The sequence below is a fragment of the Arachis ipaensis genome, chromosome B01 (genome assembly GCF_000816755.2).
Source record: "Arachis ipaensis cultivar K30076 chromosome B01, Araip1.1, whole genome shotgun sequence".
NCBI lineage: Eukaryota > Viridiplantae > Streptophyta > Magnoliopsida > Fabales > Fabaceae > Arachis > Arachis ipaensis.
The window spans coordinates 123,048,914-123,066,672 of NC_029785.2; the positions used below are offsets into that span (position 1 = coordinate 123,048,914).

At 33.5% G+C, this 17,759-nt stretch overlaps 1 protein-coding gene and 1 long non-coding RNA gene across 2 annotated transcripts; one reads left to right on the top strand and one right to left on the bottom strand.

The window, feature by feature from the left end:
* LOC110266730 lies at positions 7,518-9,649 on the top strand. The gene is made up of 4 exons (XM_021111704.1): positions 7,518-7,656; positions 8,894-9,115; positions 9,192-9,254; positions 9,489-9,649. The coding sequence occupies exons 1-4, from the start codon at positions 7,518-7,520 to the stop codon at positions 9,647-9,649; spliced, it is 585 nt and encodes a 194-aa protein (XP_020967363.1).
* LOC110262604 lies at positions 9,981-17,351 on the bottom strand. Its single transcript, XR_002347469.1, has 7 exons — positions 17,257-17,351; positions 15,733-16,318; positions 15,061-15,464; positions 14,341-14,958; positions 13,310-13,433; positions 12,593-12,702; positions 9,981-12,024 (listed from the first exon to the last, which is right to left on the bottom strand). It is a non-coding gene; the product is annotated as an uncharacterized LOC110262604 (long non-coding RNA).

The window sequence follows — 17,759 nt, forward strand, 5'->3', positions numbered from 1 at the left end:
CCCAATCTAAAGGCAGCTAAAGCCCAGAAAGATAAAGGCGGTTCCCCAGAAGATAGGATGACCTCACTCAAAGATAAGATAAGATAAGATAAGATAACTAACTTATCTTATCTAAAAAGGTCACTCTACACCATTATAAATACACTGGAGCACCCAGGTATAACTCATACTCTGATTCTACTAAAAACCTGCTTAATACCCTTGCTAACTTAAGCATCGGAATCCCTTGCAGGTATCCCCTACCCTCCGGTGACCAAGGATCAGCAGTGCAGCCAAGCTCAACAAATCGGATACGACAGCTCCGGCCGCCACCCACCAGCCGGGCACGTCATCTCCGACCAGTACAGAAGATCTCGTCCGAGATCGACCTACAGTTTCAGGTAACCCTCGGAACACAATCAAAAGTGAAATCAATAAAATCATCAGAAATAGAAGAAATTGGATCTTTGATTAAATCATCATCACTTTTATTTTCTACACAATGGGCCTCTGCTATTGAATCGGCAGTCCGGCTCGCATTATTAGTTCCATTACAAGACATAAGGAAATTGAAACTAAATTTGACTGGGAATGTCGAATCGGACGCATTACAATTAACAAACTTACTAACCCTATCATATTCAAATTCATAAGAAGAATTATCTTTATTATCTAATAACTGCGAATTATTTAAATAATTTTGTAATATTACCAGGTAGTTGGAAACTTCCTCAACCTGGTCCATGGAGCAGTCCCTTCTAAGTCTTTAAGAGAGGCAATCCCAACCAGTTGGTTCACAATCCAACTCTGGATAATGCAACTTCACCAAAAGGCCTTCTGAGGACAAGTAGCACCCTTCACAATTATAAGGACTCAGTGATCGATCAACATCTAAGGCCCTTAACTTACAATTATAAATCCTGAAATCGACATGCATTTGTTCGACGTATAAATTCGAATTTGCCTTGACGGTTTCAGGTTTACCCTCATTAGTCCATAAAAGCACACTTTGATGCAATGTAGAAGGTACAGCTCCCACACCATGTATCCAGTCTCGCCCCAACAAAGCATTATAACTTGCTCTCGAAGGAACCACCACAAAGACAGTATTACACTCAGATGAGCCAACCTTTACGGTCAGAGTCACCAATCCCCTGGCTGGAGTCGAAGCCCCACTAAAATCTGTCACAGCAATGTTTGTAGGGACTAAATGATCAGGATGCTTCCCTACTTTAATTAACATCCTTTCTGGCAACAAACTGATTGCAGCACCACCATTAATCAAAACCTTATTCACCTTTATCCCACTTAAAGTAGTTGTTATATAAAGTGGGCGAAGGTGAGACATCTGCTTCTCAGTAGGCCGTAAGAAGTAACCTGGCTCATCCTCTATCCGGATGAAGGAAAAAGCTTCCTCATCCTCCGAATCATAATCTGCATCAGGATCTCCTTCATACTCCCCCAAATATTCAGTGGGAATGATCGATATTGTCCCAACCATATCATCATCGCCCTCATCGAAGTATTCCACATCCACATCAACATCTTTGTTTTTATCAATTCCAGAAGATTGGGCTACTGCCTTGCCCTTTTCCATTTTTGCAGGTGATGGAATTTCTTTAGGGTAAGTTTCTCCATCAGAAGGAAAAACGATTCTAGAATGCACAGAAGGCATTGCCCCCTTGCTTAGTTCCTTGCCTGTCTCAATCGAAAGTTTCTTATTCTGATTGAAACCTCTCCTTCCTCCTCTTCCTCGTGGGTAACCTCTAGCACGACCTCGATAGTAGGAATACTGATTTCGAGAAGGTGCTCGATGCCCCCACTGTGGATTATGCCGATACAAATGGTCACGTCTCTGGAACTCCTTGCAATTCCTGATCCACTAAACACCTACAGCTTGAGAATGGCTTAAAGGTGTAGATACATTCTCCTGAGGAGTCTTTGAACTAGAGCCCTCCATACGCCTGAGTGGCTGACTCTGGCGCGCCTGCTCTTCCCTATGAGCCAACTCCTTCTTCATCCTTTCTTTTTCAAAGATTTCTGCTGCTTCAGCATCAAAAACAACATTGCACCGCGGACACAGAGATACGTCCCAGTCTTTGATCTTTTGCTAAACTAAGAAGTCCAGTAAACCATCCCCTGTCCTAGGGTATACTGATCTGACCTGTGACTCGAAATCATCAAGAGCCACATCAAAATCGTAGGACATGCCCACCATGTTTACTCTAAGGCAAGGTTCAACATAACTGGCATCAACTTCGAAGGGATCTACATCAACCTTCATCTCCTTCTTGCCATCATCGAATTTCAACCGTCCTTCCATTATTGCTTCTTGAATCAAATCCCTGAAACGGACACAGCTATTAGTCGAATGACTTGTTGCTTGATGAAACTTATAGTAAGGCTTTCCTTTTAAATCTTTCACAGAAAGCAAAGTTCTACCCTCAGATAAAATTAACTGTTTATCTTTAAGCAACACATCAAAAATCTGATCAGATTTCAAAATATCAAAACTATATTTCTTTCCTTTTTAGTTCTGAATAATTTGACTTTTCACTACTTGGCAATTTCTTTAACAAAGAACAAACATAAGGAGGGCCTTTCTTAAGTTCGGCCAAATCGATTTCTGTTTCGAAATCGAATTCCTCTTCGAAAGACTCCATTGTTACATAAGCAACTTTTTCTTTTCGAGTAAAAGGCTTACTCTTCGATCTTTGTTCACTCCTATATTTTTCTTTTTCTTTTTTCATAATTTCGGTCTGTCGAACCTTTTCAGCCAAATGGGCCAAATCAGGAATATGCACGTTAAGCAGTTTTCTACGCATATAGAATCCTAACCCCATAGTTGCTATTTTCACTATCTCATTCTCAGGTAATGACACATAGCATCTACTCCTAGCGTTTTTGAAATGTATTAAATAATCATCAATGGTCTCACCATCTTCACGTTTCAAAGCCACTAGATCGGTAACTGCTACGTTCATTTCACCTCGATAAAACTGAGCATGAAAAGTAGTTTCTCACTGATTCCATGTTGTAATCGAATTTGGTCTAAGATTCGAGAACCAAGTAAATGCATTCTTCGTCAATGACGAAGGAAAAAATTTTATTTTCAAATTTTCATCATTAGCTAAATTCCCGATCTCAACCAAATAACAAGCAACATGTTCAGTAGTTGATTCTCCAACTTCACCAGCAAATTTTGTGGTTATCTTTGGATTTTTTACCCCTCTTGGAACTTTTGCCATTTGGACCACTTAGGGAAAAGCAGACACAAAATGCGGTTGGTTTATAAAACCAACATTCAATCCAACTCGATTTAAAATCTCTTCTACAATTCTAGTGACTTGATAGCATTCGCCACTACGCAATCTGGCTAAATAGTCATCAGCATTTTGACCTCGGGGAACCACGTGAGGATTTTCTCGATTTGGAATATCATTTTCATTTTGAAAAATATTTTCCATCGCTTCGTTATTTCCCCTGGCATTATGTCTTTCACCTTCATCATAATCAACAATTCGAGCAATCCTCTCGACTTGTCTAGCAAGACGCTCGAATCTTGATTCATGATCAGCCATCATGGGATTCAGAATTGTAGTCATTTGCTGAGTTAATAAATTGACCAGGTCATGATGACTTTCCTCCACTTGTTGTCGATATGCCGCCATCGAACTCACAGAATTTGAAGTGGAGCCCACACTAAAATCACAAGAATACTCATAATGTTGTTGTGGGTTTTAAACATTATTCACTCTATTTACATTCCCAAAGAAGACAGGTGGCACAAAATCACCCACCGGTGGGGTATAACCAGGAGGAAGACCATAAGGAGGCCAACCAACAGTTAATGGAGGTTGATATGGTGGCACAGGGCCACGTGGACGAATATTGCGTCCAACATTTTCAGTTTGAATAGTCGTAACAACTATACTTTCAGTTCCAATTGCACCCTCCGAACGTGAAGATACGTCGGTTTGTTGCATGGACACTGGTATGCTATCATTAGTGGACGAACCACCATTCACATTTGATAATTCATTAGCCATGTGAATGATCTTCCCACTTCGTAATCGCATACACTAAAAATTACTGGAAAGAATATTTATCTGACACACTTCGATTTAAAAACTGTCCCACCGGGCGTGCCAATTTGTTTTGTCGATTTTTAGCAAATCGATGGTGGTTCAATATCTAGTGGTCTGGGAGTGAAACCTACTCCTCTTTGCGAGTACCAGTTTTCTAAAAGTGCATCAAAGTATCTTCTATCAAATAAGTATTGGTAATAGAAATAAAGAAGGTTTATAAATTGGTAAAGGAAACTTAAAGGTTAAAATTTCCAAAGATTAAATGTGAAGAAAGCAGAAAGGCTCGCATCGGAATTTAAAAGAAAACAAAGAAATGCCTTTGACTGAATCGAAGGTCTTTGACATAGAAATTTGAAATACAAAAGGATAAATTGAACAATGAAAATAAAGAACACTTGGAAAATAAATTTACTTGAAATGTTAAATTTACAGAAGTGTAAACTGAAAGAATGAAAAGATGGAAGGAACCCTACAGAAAAGTTACTCGATTGCAGACTCAAGAATTCCCTGGGATGTGAGTGTGCTTGAGTATTTTTCTGAGTAAAAGTTCCAACCCCTAATCCCTATCACTTCTTAGTATTTATAGGCCAATCTTACATAACTGACAATTAGTTTACAATTAATTATAATTAAATACAAAAATACAAATTTGAACTGTAATCACTCTTGGTAACCGTTCCCGCCACGTTATTGTAGATATCCCCATGATTTCCTCGTGTGAAAGAAGCTACTAACTCTCCCGCTTCCATGACTATTTTGAATAGTTCATCGAAAACCTGCTCGATTTCTCGAATCGAATCTCCTATTCGATTAGGCCTATTCGACTGACTCATTCCGAATCAACTTGCTCTGGTCGAAAATATTTTCGACCAACAGACAGATTCCTTATTAACTAATCATTAATTCTACAAATATTTAAATCATACCCAATATCCATTCAACTAGCATTGTAGGGTATTAGGTGTTTGGAATCAAAGTATAATAAATATATTGTTAATTACTATGACAGTCGCAGGTCAAAGGAAACTCTACTACTATGTTCATCTTGAGAATATCCTATTGACAAATATGCGGTAATTATAACCATTAAGAATTTTCAAATTGAGTTAGTTTAATGGTCATATCTCTATAAGCACCATCTATATATATAATTTAATAAATGAGATATATTAATATTTTTAGATTATTAATGTCCTTTTTAATAATCTTATGACCAAGAACAATTTAGACTAAATTAAAAAAATTTACTGTCAATATTATGATCACTATCACAATGATAAATTTCTAAATTTAATCAAGAACCTTATTATATTGACTCTTTAATATAACAACAATAACAAATTATTGACACATGATTGATTGAATTGTGGTCATACTATTTATTCCCAATAGTTTGCACTCCGTCTATTTACGGGCTCTAACCTAGATCCTCCGTACAATGCTCCTGTTATGTGGCTACTTGATGAAGTACCAGTGAGTTGTCCTATGACGACGTATGATTATGCAGAGGAGTAGTAGATAACATTTCGTCTTTTGATCCTGTTCAACCTAACTCGAGTTTTGAAAACCTAGAATGTATTTTCTCTCGCTTTTATAGTCTAGAGGGATTAGGTTGATATAGAGTATTAGAGTTTAGGCTAGTTTGGGCGCCAACTTAGGAACTTCTTGAACAGATGAGGACCTAAAATATTGTATGTATATATAAGTATATGGTTATTGTTTAGTTACTTCTAGGGGTATCATAACGAAGATTTGAGCATTGTTGAAGGATGGATGACTGAATATTGTTAACTGATACGAGTTGTATATATATGTGTGTGGTTGCTTATAACAACTTTATCTGTTATTATTTATGATTTATCTGTGTATGTTCCTGCTTATCAACCTCAACATTTTCAAAAAAAAAAAATACCCCACAAAATAACAATGTTTGAACAATGAATCACGCTCATTAATAAATAATAGCTAAAGTTAAAAAAAGCAAATTAGTAGCGCTTGGCTTCTAATATAATCATGACATATCGAAAGTTGTGTCGTTATAAAACGCCTTAGGAATTGAGCGTTTCATAATCATAATGCTCATTCGATTGGATCTCTCCTACTTCTCTATTTTAATCTCATTGGAATTTTCTGCAGTGTAAGTGGGTTTTTTCTCTCGAAAAACTATATCTAGATTCATATAACCAAAGACAATTTTTACGGTATCTTTATAAACCTTAAAGTTTATACCATTCAGCATAGGAATGCTGTTAACTTGTGTAGAAACATTGGTAGCTGAAGCCATAGTAACTGAATTAGAACAAAAAACATGCAGTAAATATTAGTTAAATAATGCAAAAAAAAGTTCAGATTGAGATATCTAAAACATTAATTTTCAATCTTTGGATAGAAAAATTAACGGTAAGTTTTTCTCTCATTGCAGTAATTAAATATTGTCCAAAATTCCTATTACACATTAAACCTTTTTTTAGACCGACTAAATATGCACATGAAAACTTAAACTTTGTAACCTATTTATTACTGCATATATTTTCCATTTATTGGTCAAAACAATAATCTTTTTTTGGACCGATTATTGACTTTATAATTAATAGAAAATAAACAAAAGTGTGCAATGCTTATTATTTGGCCAAACAATAAACTTCCTTTGGACCGATTATTATTCGCATAAATAATGAACATCAATAATTTATTCTTAAATTCTCTATTATTCAAATATTATTAATGTATACATATAATTTAGTCAAATATAAATCTTCTTTTGGATCGATTAATATTCATATAAGTGAGATACACAATCATTTTTATATCCCAAAAGATATTCAATCAATTTTACACCAAATTTAATGATACATACAATTAAACAAAACAATCATACTTCAATTTTATGAGTATCATTTTATATATAAATTTAAAACCTACTCAATATATATATATAATTTATATTTTTTTAATAGAATAATGAGTAACAATGAATCTCTAAAGACAAAAGTAGCATGGGACATGGAGACTACTAAACAATTTATTCGATCATGTTTAGATCAAGTTGCTAAACAGCAACGTAATGGAACCACTCTTACAAAAAAAGGTTGGAAGGATGCTTTGTCTCAATTTAATAAAAAAACTAGAAAACAATATAATAAGATTCAATTAAAAAATAAATGGGACAATCTTAAGAAGGAATGGTCAGCATGGTACAAGCTTTTAAGCAAATAAATGGGTTTAGGATGGGATTATACTAAACATACCGTTGATGCACCAAATGAATGATGGGAGAGAAAATAATTGGTACGTAGTAACTTATTATTAAAGCAAAAATTTCAACTTTAATTTTGGTAATAAGTCTTGTGTTGATTAGTTGTACACATACAGGAAAATTCTTTATATGGAAAATTCAGAAATAAAGGACTTCTTTTTAAAGATGAGTTAACTATATTATTTAAAGATGTTATGGCCGATAGCAAATTTGCTTGGGCTCCCTCATTTGGGATGTTATCTAGTGACATAGAAGAAGATGGTGATGGATATCGACCATACTTTGAGGAAGGTCATGTTGATATAGAAGAAGGTTTTGGAGATAGTGAAGAAGGTATAGGTGCTAGTGTGGGAGTTAGTTCTGAATTTCAACACATAAATCTTATCTCTTCTCAAGAAAATAATAGTCAAAAGAGTACAGAAAAAAGAAAGAGAGATATGGTTTGTGAAACAACAAAAAGAAGAAAAATTTTAAAGTCCCTGCCTCAAAGCAAATTGCAGATGCAATAAGTAGAATTGCCTTTGCATGTGAATCACGCTCAACTATTGTGTCCACATTTCTAGTACCCGGTGCATCTATTGGAGAAGTAATGGCTGAGATTCAAAAGATGGAAATGATCACTAGTGATTTCGATTTTCATAGTCGTTGTTGTCAACTAATGATGTTTAAACCTGCTAGAGAAATGTTTGTATCCTTAAAAGGATATGAGCAAAGATTGTTGGATTGGCTAAAACATGCAGCATATAATCCACTACCATTCATGCAATTTTTTTTTTTTTTGTGATTTTCATGCAAAACTAGTTAAGTTATTATTGTACTCCATTTTAATTTGTCCATGAATTTTTCATTATGCTAGGATAAGACAATAGAAAAATTTGTGTGTTGCTTATTTATCATTTTATAATATAATGTTTGTGGTACTTAATTATTGTTCTTATTATATATACTTTATTTCTTAGCTTGGTATTGATAAGAATTTATTTATACTTTTATGTAGGAGTTAATTTTTGTTAATTAATTTGGAATGAACATGGAGTATTTGTTTGAAGAGTATGAAAAGGAACAACATGAAGAATCAAAATTACTTTCCATTCTAGAAGAAGAAACAGTTGAAATTGAAAATATTTCTGCATTAATTGGTCAATATGCAGTCAATTATTTGTCCAAAAAATCATGCAGAACTAGTGAACAAATAGGTTATTTATGGGTGCAAGAAATTTTATGTGGCCATGGCATTCATTGTTATGAAATGTTTCGGACGGAAAAACATATTTTTTTCAATTTTGTGATGAATTAGTTGAACAAAGATTAAAATGTACAAGACAAATGGGAGTTCAGGAAATGGTTGCAATGTTCTTAAATACGGTTGGTCATAGAGTGGGTAATAGGATGATATAAGAAAGGTTTCAACATTCTGAAGAGACAGTAAGTAGACATTTTCATGAGGTATTGGTTGCTTGCTTGAGATTATCTATTAAATATATTAAGCCATCGAATCCTAAGTTTCAGAATGTTCATAGCAAAATAAAAAATGACCAACAATATTGGCCATTTTTTAAAAATGCTATAGGAGCAATTGATGGTACTCATATCCCATGTGTGGTTAGCCCAAGTGATCAACCCAAATTTATTGGAAAAAAAGGATATCCAACACAAAATATAATGGCGGTATGTGATTGGGACATGTGCTTTATTTTTGCTTTACCTGGATGGGAAGGCACTGCACATGATGCTCGTGTATTTGATAATGCTATTACAACTCCTACCATGAATTTTCCGCATCCTTCTCCAGGTTAATTTTTATCATTTTCTTACAAATAAACTATATTTACTTGGTTATCATGTAACTAATTTTTTTTCCTCATTAGGTAAATATTATTTGGTAGATGCCGGTTATCCAACACCGAAAGGATATATTGGTCCATATAAATGTGAGCGCTATCATCTTTCAGATTTTAGGCGTTCTTCTGGATTTACAAATCATAATGAAGTATTTAATTATTATCACTCAAGCTTAAGATGCACAATAGAAAGGAATTTTGGAGTGTGAAAAAATAGATTTGCTATCTTGCGACACATGCCCAAGTTCAAAATTGAAACTCAAGTGCAGATAGTGTGTGCAACAATGGCTATTCATAATTTTATTAGAAAATATTCTGAAATAGATACTGAGTTTAATCAATATGAACATGCAAACATTCTTGATGGAGAAGATAATAGTTATGTTGGTGAAAGCTCAGATCAAACTCTAACCATTAGCTCTTCTACAGAAATGGACCGTGTTCGAGATTCGATTAGGGATCAAATTCTTAATCACATGCAGTGAAAATAATAGTGTTCTTATGTATTAATTTTGTATAAGATATCATTAGTGTTTTATCTTTTAATTTAATATTTATTAGTATTTTTATGTATTAAAATATATTTTGTCAATTTTTATATGTTACTTTAATTTAGTAAGTAAATATTAACTTTATTATAAAATGGGTTAATAAGATTTTCAACTATCTAAAGTAAAATAATAGAATAATATAAAAAATTATTTTAATTGATGTCTCTTTTAGTAATTTTTCATCTAAAAGTGATTTTCAGTAGTATAATCCAAACAATATTTATTTTACTATAATCCATTTTGACATAAAAGATTGCCAAACATAAATCACGTTAACACAAACTTACTTTTCATCAAAATCAAGTTTGCAAAATCAATTCTATGCAAACTCCCGTTTGCAAACTGTAATCCAAACACACACTTAGTGGCCAGCGCAATGTCTTCCTTAAAAGAACTAATGTGCAAACATTAAAGCCACGAAATAAAATAGATAATTGGGTTAGTAACACAAAATATTTTATTTAGTATAAAGTATTTATTTTATTCTTGAATTATTTGATTATTAATTGTTTGCTTTGCTTGTATCAAGGTGGTCAATTATTATTGATGCATGCTTAATGAGTTACCACAAACAAGATTCAAGAAAGATATATATTACATGAATTCAGACTCAGTGGTAAGAAATTTTATTATGTATCTCTTCGTTTTTTTATTTGACAGATTTTGTTCTATTCTAATTTAGATCAATTTGATTTTAATTGTGGTTATTGAGTTTTTATAAAGATGGGCAAGGTGGGAAGAGCTCTACATCAGCTGACATATCTAGGATCCCTAATTTTATCAAAATTAGGATGCGAGGAAAAAAACTTATTTTCTTACCTTTTTGCCATAACCGTCATTTGTGGTTATATGCATTAGATGTTTGTAATAACAAGTTTTACGTCCTCGACCCGTTGTACACATCTTAGACTGCTGAACGGGATGAAATAGATCAATATATTGTAAGTTTATTTTGTTATAACAACTTTTATTTAGGTCTTGATATTTGATTATCATATAACTTTGACAATTTTATAACATTTTTTAACAGGCAAGTTATCTTGACAACATGTTAGGAATTGCGGATCCTGCATATGTTCAAACCCCCTCAACTCCAACAATTGAATATCTGAACATACCCAAACAACCAAATTTGCATGATTGTGGTTTGTTTGTAATGAAATGGATGGAATTGTGGCATGGCTTTAGATAGTTCCCACAATTCCATTCATTTCATTACAAACAAACCACAATCATGCAAATTTGGTTGTTTGGGTGTCCAGATATTCAATTGTTGGAGTTGAGGAGGTTTGAACATATGCAGGATCCGCAATTCCTAACATATTCTCAAGATAACTTGCCTGTTAAAAAATGTCCTGAAATTGTCAAAGTTATATGATAATCAAATATCAAGACCTAAATAAAAGTTGTTATAAAAAAATAAACTTACAACATATTGATCTATTTCATCCCATTCAGCAGTCTAAGATGTGTACAACAGATCGAGGACGTAAAACTTGTTATTACAAATATCTAATGCATATAACCACCAATGATGGTTATGGTAAAAAGGTAAGAAAACAAGTTTTCTTCCTCGCATCCTAATTTTGATAAAATTAGGGATCCTAGATATGTCAGCTGATGTAGAGCTCTTCTTACCTTGCTCATCTTTATAAAAACTCAATAACCGCAATTAAAATCAAATTGATCATAAATTAGAATAGAACAAAATCTGTCAAATAAAATAACGAAGAGATACATAATAAAATTTCTTACCACTGAGTCTGAATTCATGCAATATATATCTTTCTTGAATCTTGTTTGTGGTAACTCATTAAGCATGCATCAATAATAGTTGACCACCTTGATACAACCAAAGCAAACAATTAATAATCAAATAATTTAAGAATAAAATAAATATTTTATACTAAATAAAATATTTAGTGTTACTAACCCAATTATCTATTTCATTTCGTGGCTTTAATGTTTGCGCATTAGTTCTTTTAAGGAAGAGATTGCGCTAGCCACTAAATGTTTCCACAATCTTCTCTTCATCTTTTCTTTTGTCCATCACCCACTCGTATAATTTTTCAATCATATTAGCATCCAATACTAATTCCTCAACAATTAGTTCTGACACCTCTATTGGCACATCTGTTGTTTGATTTAGGCATGGTATCTTTGAACCCAACACTTGTTGGGTTAGAACATCAATTGAATCCAAGGTCATAGTTGTTAGAGGTGTTGGAGGTGCTGGAGGTGTTGGAGGAAATTCAACTCCAAGGTCGAAGGTAGGCATTGATGGTGAGTGTGTTTTCTTTTCATTCCGGCTGTAGATAATACACGGAAAAGCAAGGATGTAATCAAACTACAAACATATTTGCGATTTATATTTCATGAAGATTTAGATTGTACTATGGAAAGGATAATCAAACTTGTTAGTCATTTATAATCAAACTCAGTAAACATGTATAATCAAACACAATAGTCAAATATAGCACTAAACCTGAGCATAATCAAACTGAGCAAACACATATAATCAAACTCAACAGTCAAATATAGCACTGAACCTGAATATAATCAAACTCGATAAACATGTATAATCAAACTCAGATTATAATCAAACTCAGCAGTCAAATATAGCACTGAACCTGATTATAATCAAACTCGGTAAACATGTATAATCAAATTAAGACTCAGTAGTCAAATATAGCACTAAACATGAGTATAATCAAACTTTAAAAATATGTATAATCAAACTTTGTAAATATGTAAACATGTATAATCAAAGGAAGCAAGTAATTATTAATTTTTAACATCATGTACAAAAGTGAATGTAGTATATATGAGTGCTGAAAAGTCAAAACAGATAATGATGGGAATGCCAAACTAACTTACTTTTCATTCGAACTTGTGTTTGCTCCTCCTTCTTGCTTCTTTTCTCTCTTTGATTTTGTAGAGTCTTCTTGCTTCAATTCCTTTTTGTCCTTTTTTGTCCTTAAAAGGACCTGCAGATTCTTCGTGCTTCTTTATTAATTGATTAATTAATTAATTTTTAAACTTTAATAATTAATTATTAATAAGCGCTTAGCTTGTGACCTAGTGTTAATAATCAACCAGACCTATGTAAGACTAGTGTTGGAGGTTACTGTGAATAATGTTTTTACTTTATTAGTGCAATGCAGCTAGATATAGATCATGGACACACTGATAGCAACTTTATTGGAAACCCAGAATTATAGGTCAAACTTTGAAAGTTGCAAGTTAATCACCCAAAAAGACCAATAATTGGAGCAAATGCAACTCACACTTCCCTTTACTACACACACACAGTAGCCATGTATCATGCTTGGGAATCGTCAGTTATAGTATGTGTTAGCTAAAGTGGCAAAATAAAAGATTTGAACTCAACACTGCATTCAGTGGGTATTATCTCTGAAATTCAGAGATAATAATCAAACACTAAAACACAGCATGTGTTAGCTAAAGTGGCATATGATTCGTGTGTAAACTAATATTTAGTAATGCACTCTGCATAATAAAATCAGAGCATGCAAAGACCTTATCAAATAAAAAAAAATCTAGCATAAAAGATAAAAAATAAAGACAAAATACCTTTCTCCACTCCATCTCCTTCGAAGTTTTTTGGATACATTTTTCTTTTATTTTCTTTGGTATCCCTGTTTTCTGGTTCTCTTTCTACTCGTTTTAGTGTAGTCTTCTTTCGCATATTTCAAAACTAGCAAATTAAACAATCAAAATCCAATCAAATTCAAAAATAAAAAAAGTTAAAACTCAATAATCAAATATCAAGTATGCTATAATCAATCATGCTGTAATATCATGTTTTAAAAGTTGAGCATAATCAAATAGACTCCAAATCATATCACAAAATTCAGTTGTAATCAAACATGCTGTAGATATCACATTTGTTTAAGTCTAAAAAAAATGGAGACTTAGAAATTAAGGCATGAATATCCATGCCGAGTTTAAGCCTAGTTGGACCTCCGTCTTGGCAAGCTCGAAGGGCACTGCCAATGGCATAGTGATTTGGCATGAGGCCAGCAGAAATCATCTCTTTGAATAAAATACAAGCATCATCAGGCATGCCATTTTGTGCATATCCTGAATTCAAACAAGACCAGAAAACAGTGTTTTCTTTGGGGCATTTCAGCAAACAGCTTCCGTGCGCAAAACAAATTGCCAATTCTGACATAAATGTTGACAAGAGTATTGGATAGGAAAACATCCAACTATGCTATAATATAATTTTTAAAAACTGAGCATAATCAAACTCATTCAGTGTAATAATCAAACATACTCCAACTCATATCACAAAAATTCAGTTATAATCAATTAATAGTCTACTAATAATCAATTGTTAAAATTAGCATACTGAGACTTCAATTCAAAACCCTAACTTAAATATTTTTAGTACAAAATATGCACAACACAAATTCATTTATAGAAACTCAAAATGACGAAGAAAAATGTAGTCGAAGAAGTTGATAGATGCTGGAAACGAACAAGAAAAATGTCGTCAAAGAAGATGATGGAATAAAACAAGGAAAATGCATAACCAAACAAGGAATAGAAATTTACCTTACAGAATCAAACAAGGAAAATGCAGTCGATGAAATTCGTACCTGAGACAGAGAGCACCACGCCCGAGACAGAGGAAGGAGAATCGCAACCGGGCCTGAAAGAGAGCAAAGGAGAATCGTGCCACCCGAGAGAGAGGGAAGGAGAATCATGTCGCCGGAGAGAGGAGGAAGGAGAATCACCGTTGAGAATGAGGATGAGGAAAGAGTCGCATCGGAGAGTGAGAGTGAGAGTGAGAGTAAAGGAAGGAGAAAGAAGAACATTGTTTCAGCACGTGAGAGTAAGGTTGGGAGTGAGATTTTTATTTTTAATTTTTGAATTTTGTATTTTGTATTGTATATGTATATAAATACGGTGGCTGAAAATAGTGGCTGAAAGTGGTGTGCATGTTTAGCACAACCGAAACTGTTTTTCAATAGCAGCGGCAGTAGCACAAGGGATAATGGTATTGAAACTGGCAACATCTAATTCATATTCTTGTTGAGCTTTATTTGCAAGACAATTGTCATATTGTGTTACAAATTGTTGCAAGTTGCTCTTTGAGGTTAGGTAGCCTTTCATAAACGCATGCATGCTTTCACTCCTTTGAGTGCTACGCATGCCTGCCCAAAAACTGTTACTAAGAAACATAGTGACTCACCTGTCACGTTCTTCGTACAAATCTGAAACCATAAAATGGACATAATCAAACTTGTAAGGCATATTGATTAATATATGATAAATAATCAAACAGTATATATAAGATAATCAAACTGATAAAATACCTGCTAACCAATTATTATCATGCAAAATAAATCTGTTGATAAAATCAATCCAAGAGCTCTCAAATGCTTCCTTAGACCTAGAATCTCACACAATATGTGTCATATCAGCACTAATCTCGTTAAATTACTTGCATGCTCCTATTTTTTCTGAAATTTTCTTCATGATATGTCAAATACACCATCGATGTTGTGTCATTGGCAACAATTTTTCAATGACATTCCGCAAAACTTTGCATTGATCCGTCAATATGCCAATAGGTGGCTTGCCACCCATACATCGTATCCAACAATCAAATAACCAAACAAAGGAACTCTCTTCTTCGCATGAAAGAAGAGCGCAACCAAGTAGCAATGATTGGCCATGGTGGTTAACCCCAACAAATGAGGCAAAAGGCATATCATACCTATAATAAAAACAAGAAAACACAATCAAACTGACTAAATCAAACAATCAAACTTAGTATATCATGCAGAGAAGTAGTGGCAAATTCATTCTATTCTACCTATCCCTATACATCAAACATATGCAAAAATAATAGTACATAATCAAACTCAGTATATCATGCACAGCAGCAACAAATTCATTCTATTCTACCTATCCCTATCCATCAAACACATGCAAAAACCAAAGTATATATAATTAACTTGAAATATATAATTGTGGTGTCGTACCTATTTGTTAGGTACGTCGTATCAAAGCTCACAACGTCCCCAAAGTGCTCATAAGCAGTACGACTTCTAGCATTAGCCCAAAAAGCATGCTCTATGTGATGTTGCTCATCCAATTTAACTTTGTAAAAGAAGTTGCAGTTTTGTTGTTGCATCCGATGAAAATACTGCATTAATGATTGCTCATCCCCCTCCTCTTGTATGACTCTGACACTTTTTGCTACATGATTCTGAAGATCTTTTTCAGTAAAAGTTAATTTATCATAGCCACCAGTAGCAGTTGCTAAACTCTTATATGTGTTTCTCATTGTAACTCCAGCTTAATCAATGATCTCAGCTATCCGTTTGGCATGCAAGCTTAGTTCCCTATTCTTTCTCAGGGTCTTTGCCATGCTAGGACTAATAGCATGTTGTGCTGAATATTCACAAAGGTTAACACATATTCCATCTTCTTATACCTTTTCACAATAATCCTAACTTTACAATTTTTCTCGAAAGGATTTGTCTTCTTTAATGGATCAATTTTTTATCTTCGATAACCAATTCTAGAACATACAGAGGAGAATGCCATTCCTATGCTTGGAACAACCTAAAACATAGATAATAAAAAATTTAAAATCAAATCAGGTATAAAAACGCTCTCAATTTTCTATGAATAAACAAGACAAATTAGTTGTCAAGCATTGAACCTGAGTATAATCAAACTCAGTAGTCAAATATAACACTAATCTTGAATATAATCAAATTCAGTAAACATCATAATCAAACTCAATAGTCAAATATAACACTAAACCCCAACACATTCATAGAATCAGCATCATCATCTAATCTAAGTAAATGCAGAAATTTCAAACATGCAAACTACCAATTTGACTACAATCCAGGAGCTAAACATTTTTTTCATTACACAAATTTATAACATAAATTTTTCAGGATATAATCACACAACGTACATGATGTAAAAGGATCTAAATGACATAATGAAGCCACATATCAGAAGCATAAGCCTAAGATAACAAGAACAAAAAATCCTAAGATATAATCAAAAAATTAAAATCAAATCAAGAATAAAAAATTAACAAATGAAGTAAATTAAACACAAACCTCATCATTCGTGTTTATGGATTCCATTGAATCAAAATTTATAATCAAAACCCTAAGATAACAAGAACCAAAAATAGGGCAAAGCAAAGCAAAGGGCACCGTGGAGAAGAAAAGAAAGTGAGAAGTGAGATTGGTGCAATCGAAGAGAAGTAAAAAGTGAGGTTGGCGCAATCAAAGAGAAGAGAATTGAGGTGCATGCAATGAAACCCTTTTTGCAAGAAGAGAAGAAAGCACAAGAAGTGAGGTGAGAGAGTGGCTGAAAGGTAACGTATAAATAGCATTTTCCTTGATTTTGTTAGATTTCATTACATAATTCATAACAAATCACAAGGATTTTTTGACAATATCATAAAAAAGAGACACCTTAACAAATCATAAGGATTTTTTGACAATATCATAAAAAAGGGACACCATTGCACTAACCTGTATTAGAGGTAAAAGGTTCTTCATTAACCTCAATTGACCAGGTGCAGGTTAAAACTCACCATACTTCACTTGATCTTAGTCCAAAAACCGGGAAGGATATGCTTTAATATTTTTTCTTTTATACTAAAACCCCGTCTCTTTCTTCGTGCTCTTCTCGATGTAAGACTAACCAGACTAAACCTTCTAAACTATAGGTGTAGTGCCAAGAGCTTTTTTCCGCATACAATGCATTTGTCGTCCAAAATTGCTGTGCCTCTGACAAAAACATTGATTAACAACTGAAAAACATGGCTAAATGCCTAAATCCTTCATCAAGGTTTACTTAGTTAACTCATACTACAAGTACCCAGCTAGACAAAACAGTGCAACAGGAAAATAAAATTCAGAATTTGTGTTATATGGGATAATTTTCACACCCATAATGTAACATCCCAAATTTAAGAACTATTTTAAATATCTAATTTTGTTTATTAAAGCTTTTTGTATGCGTTTTGTGATAT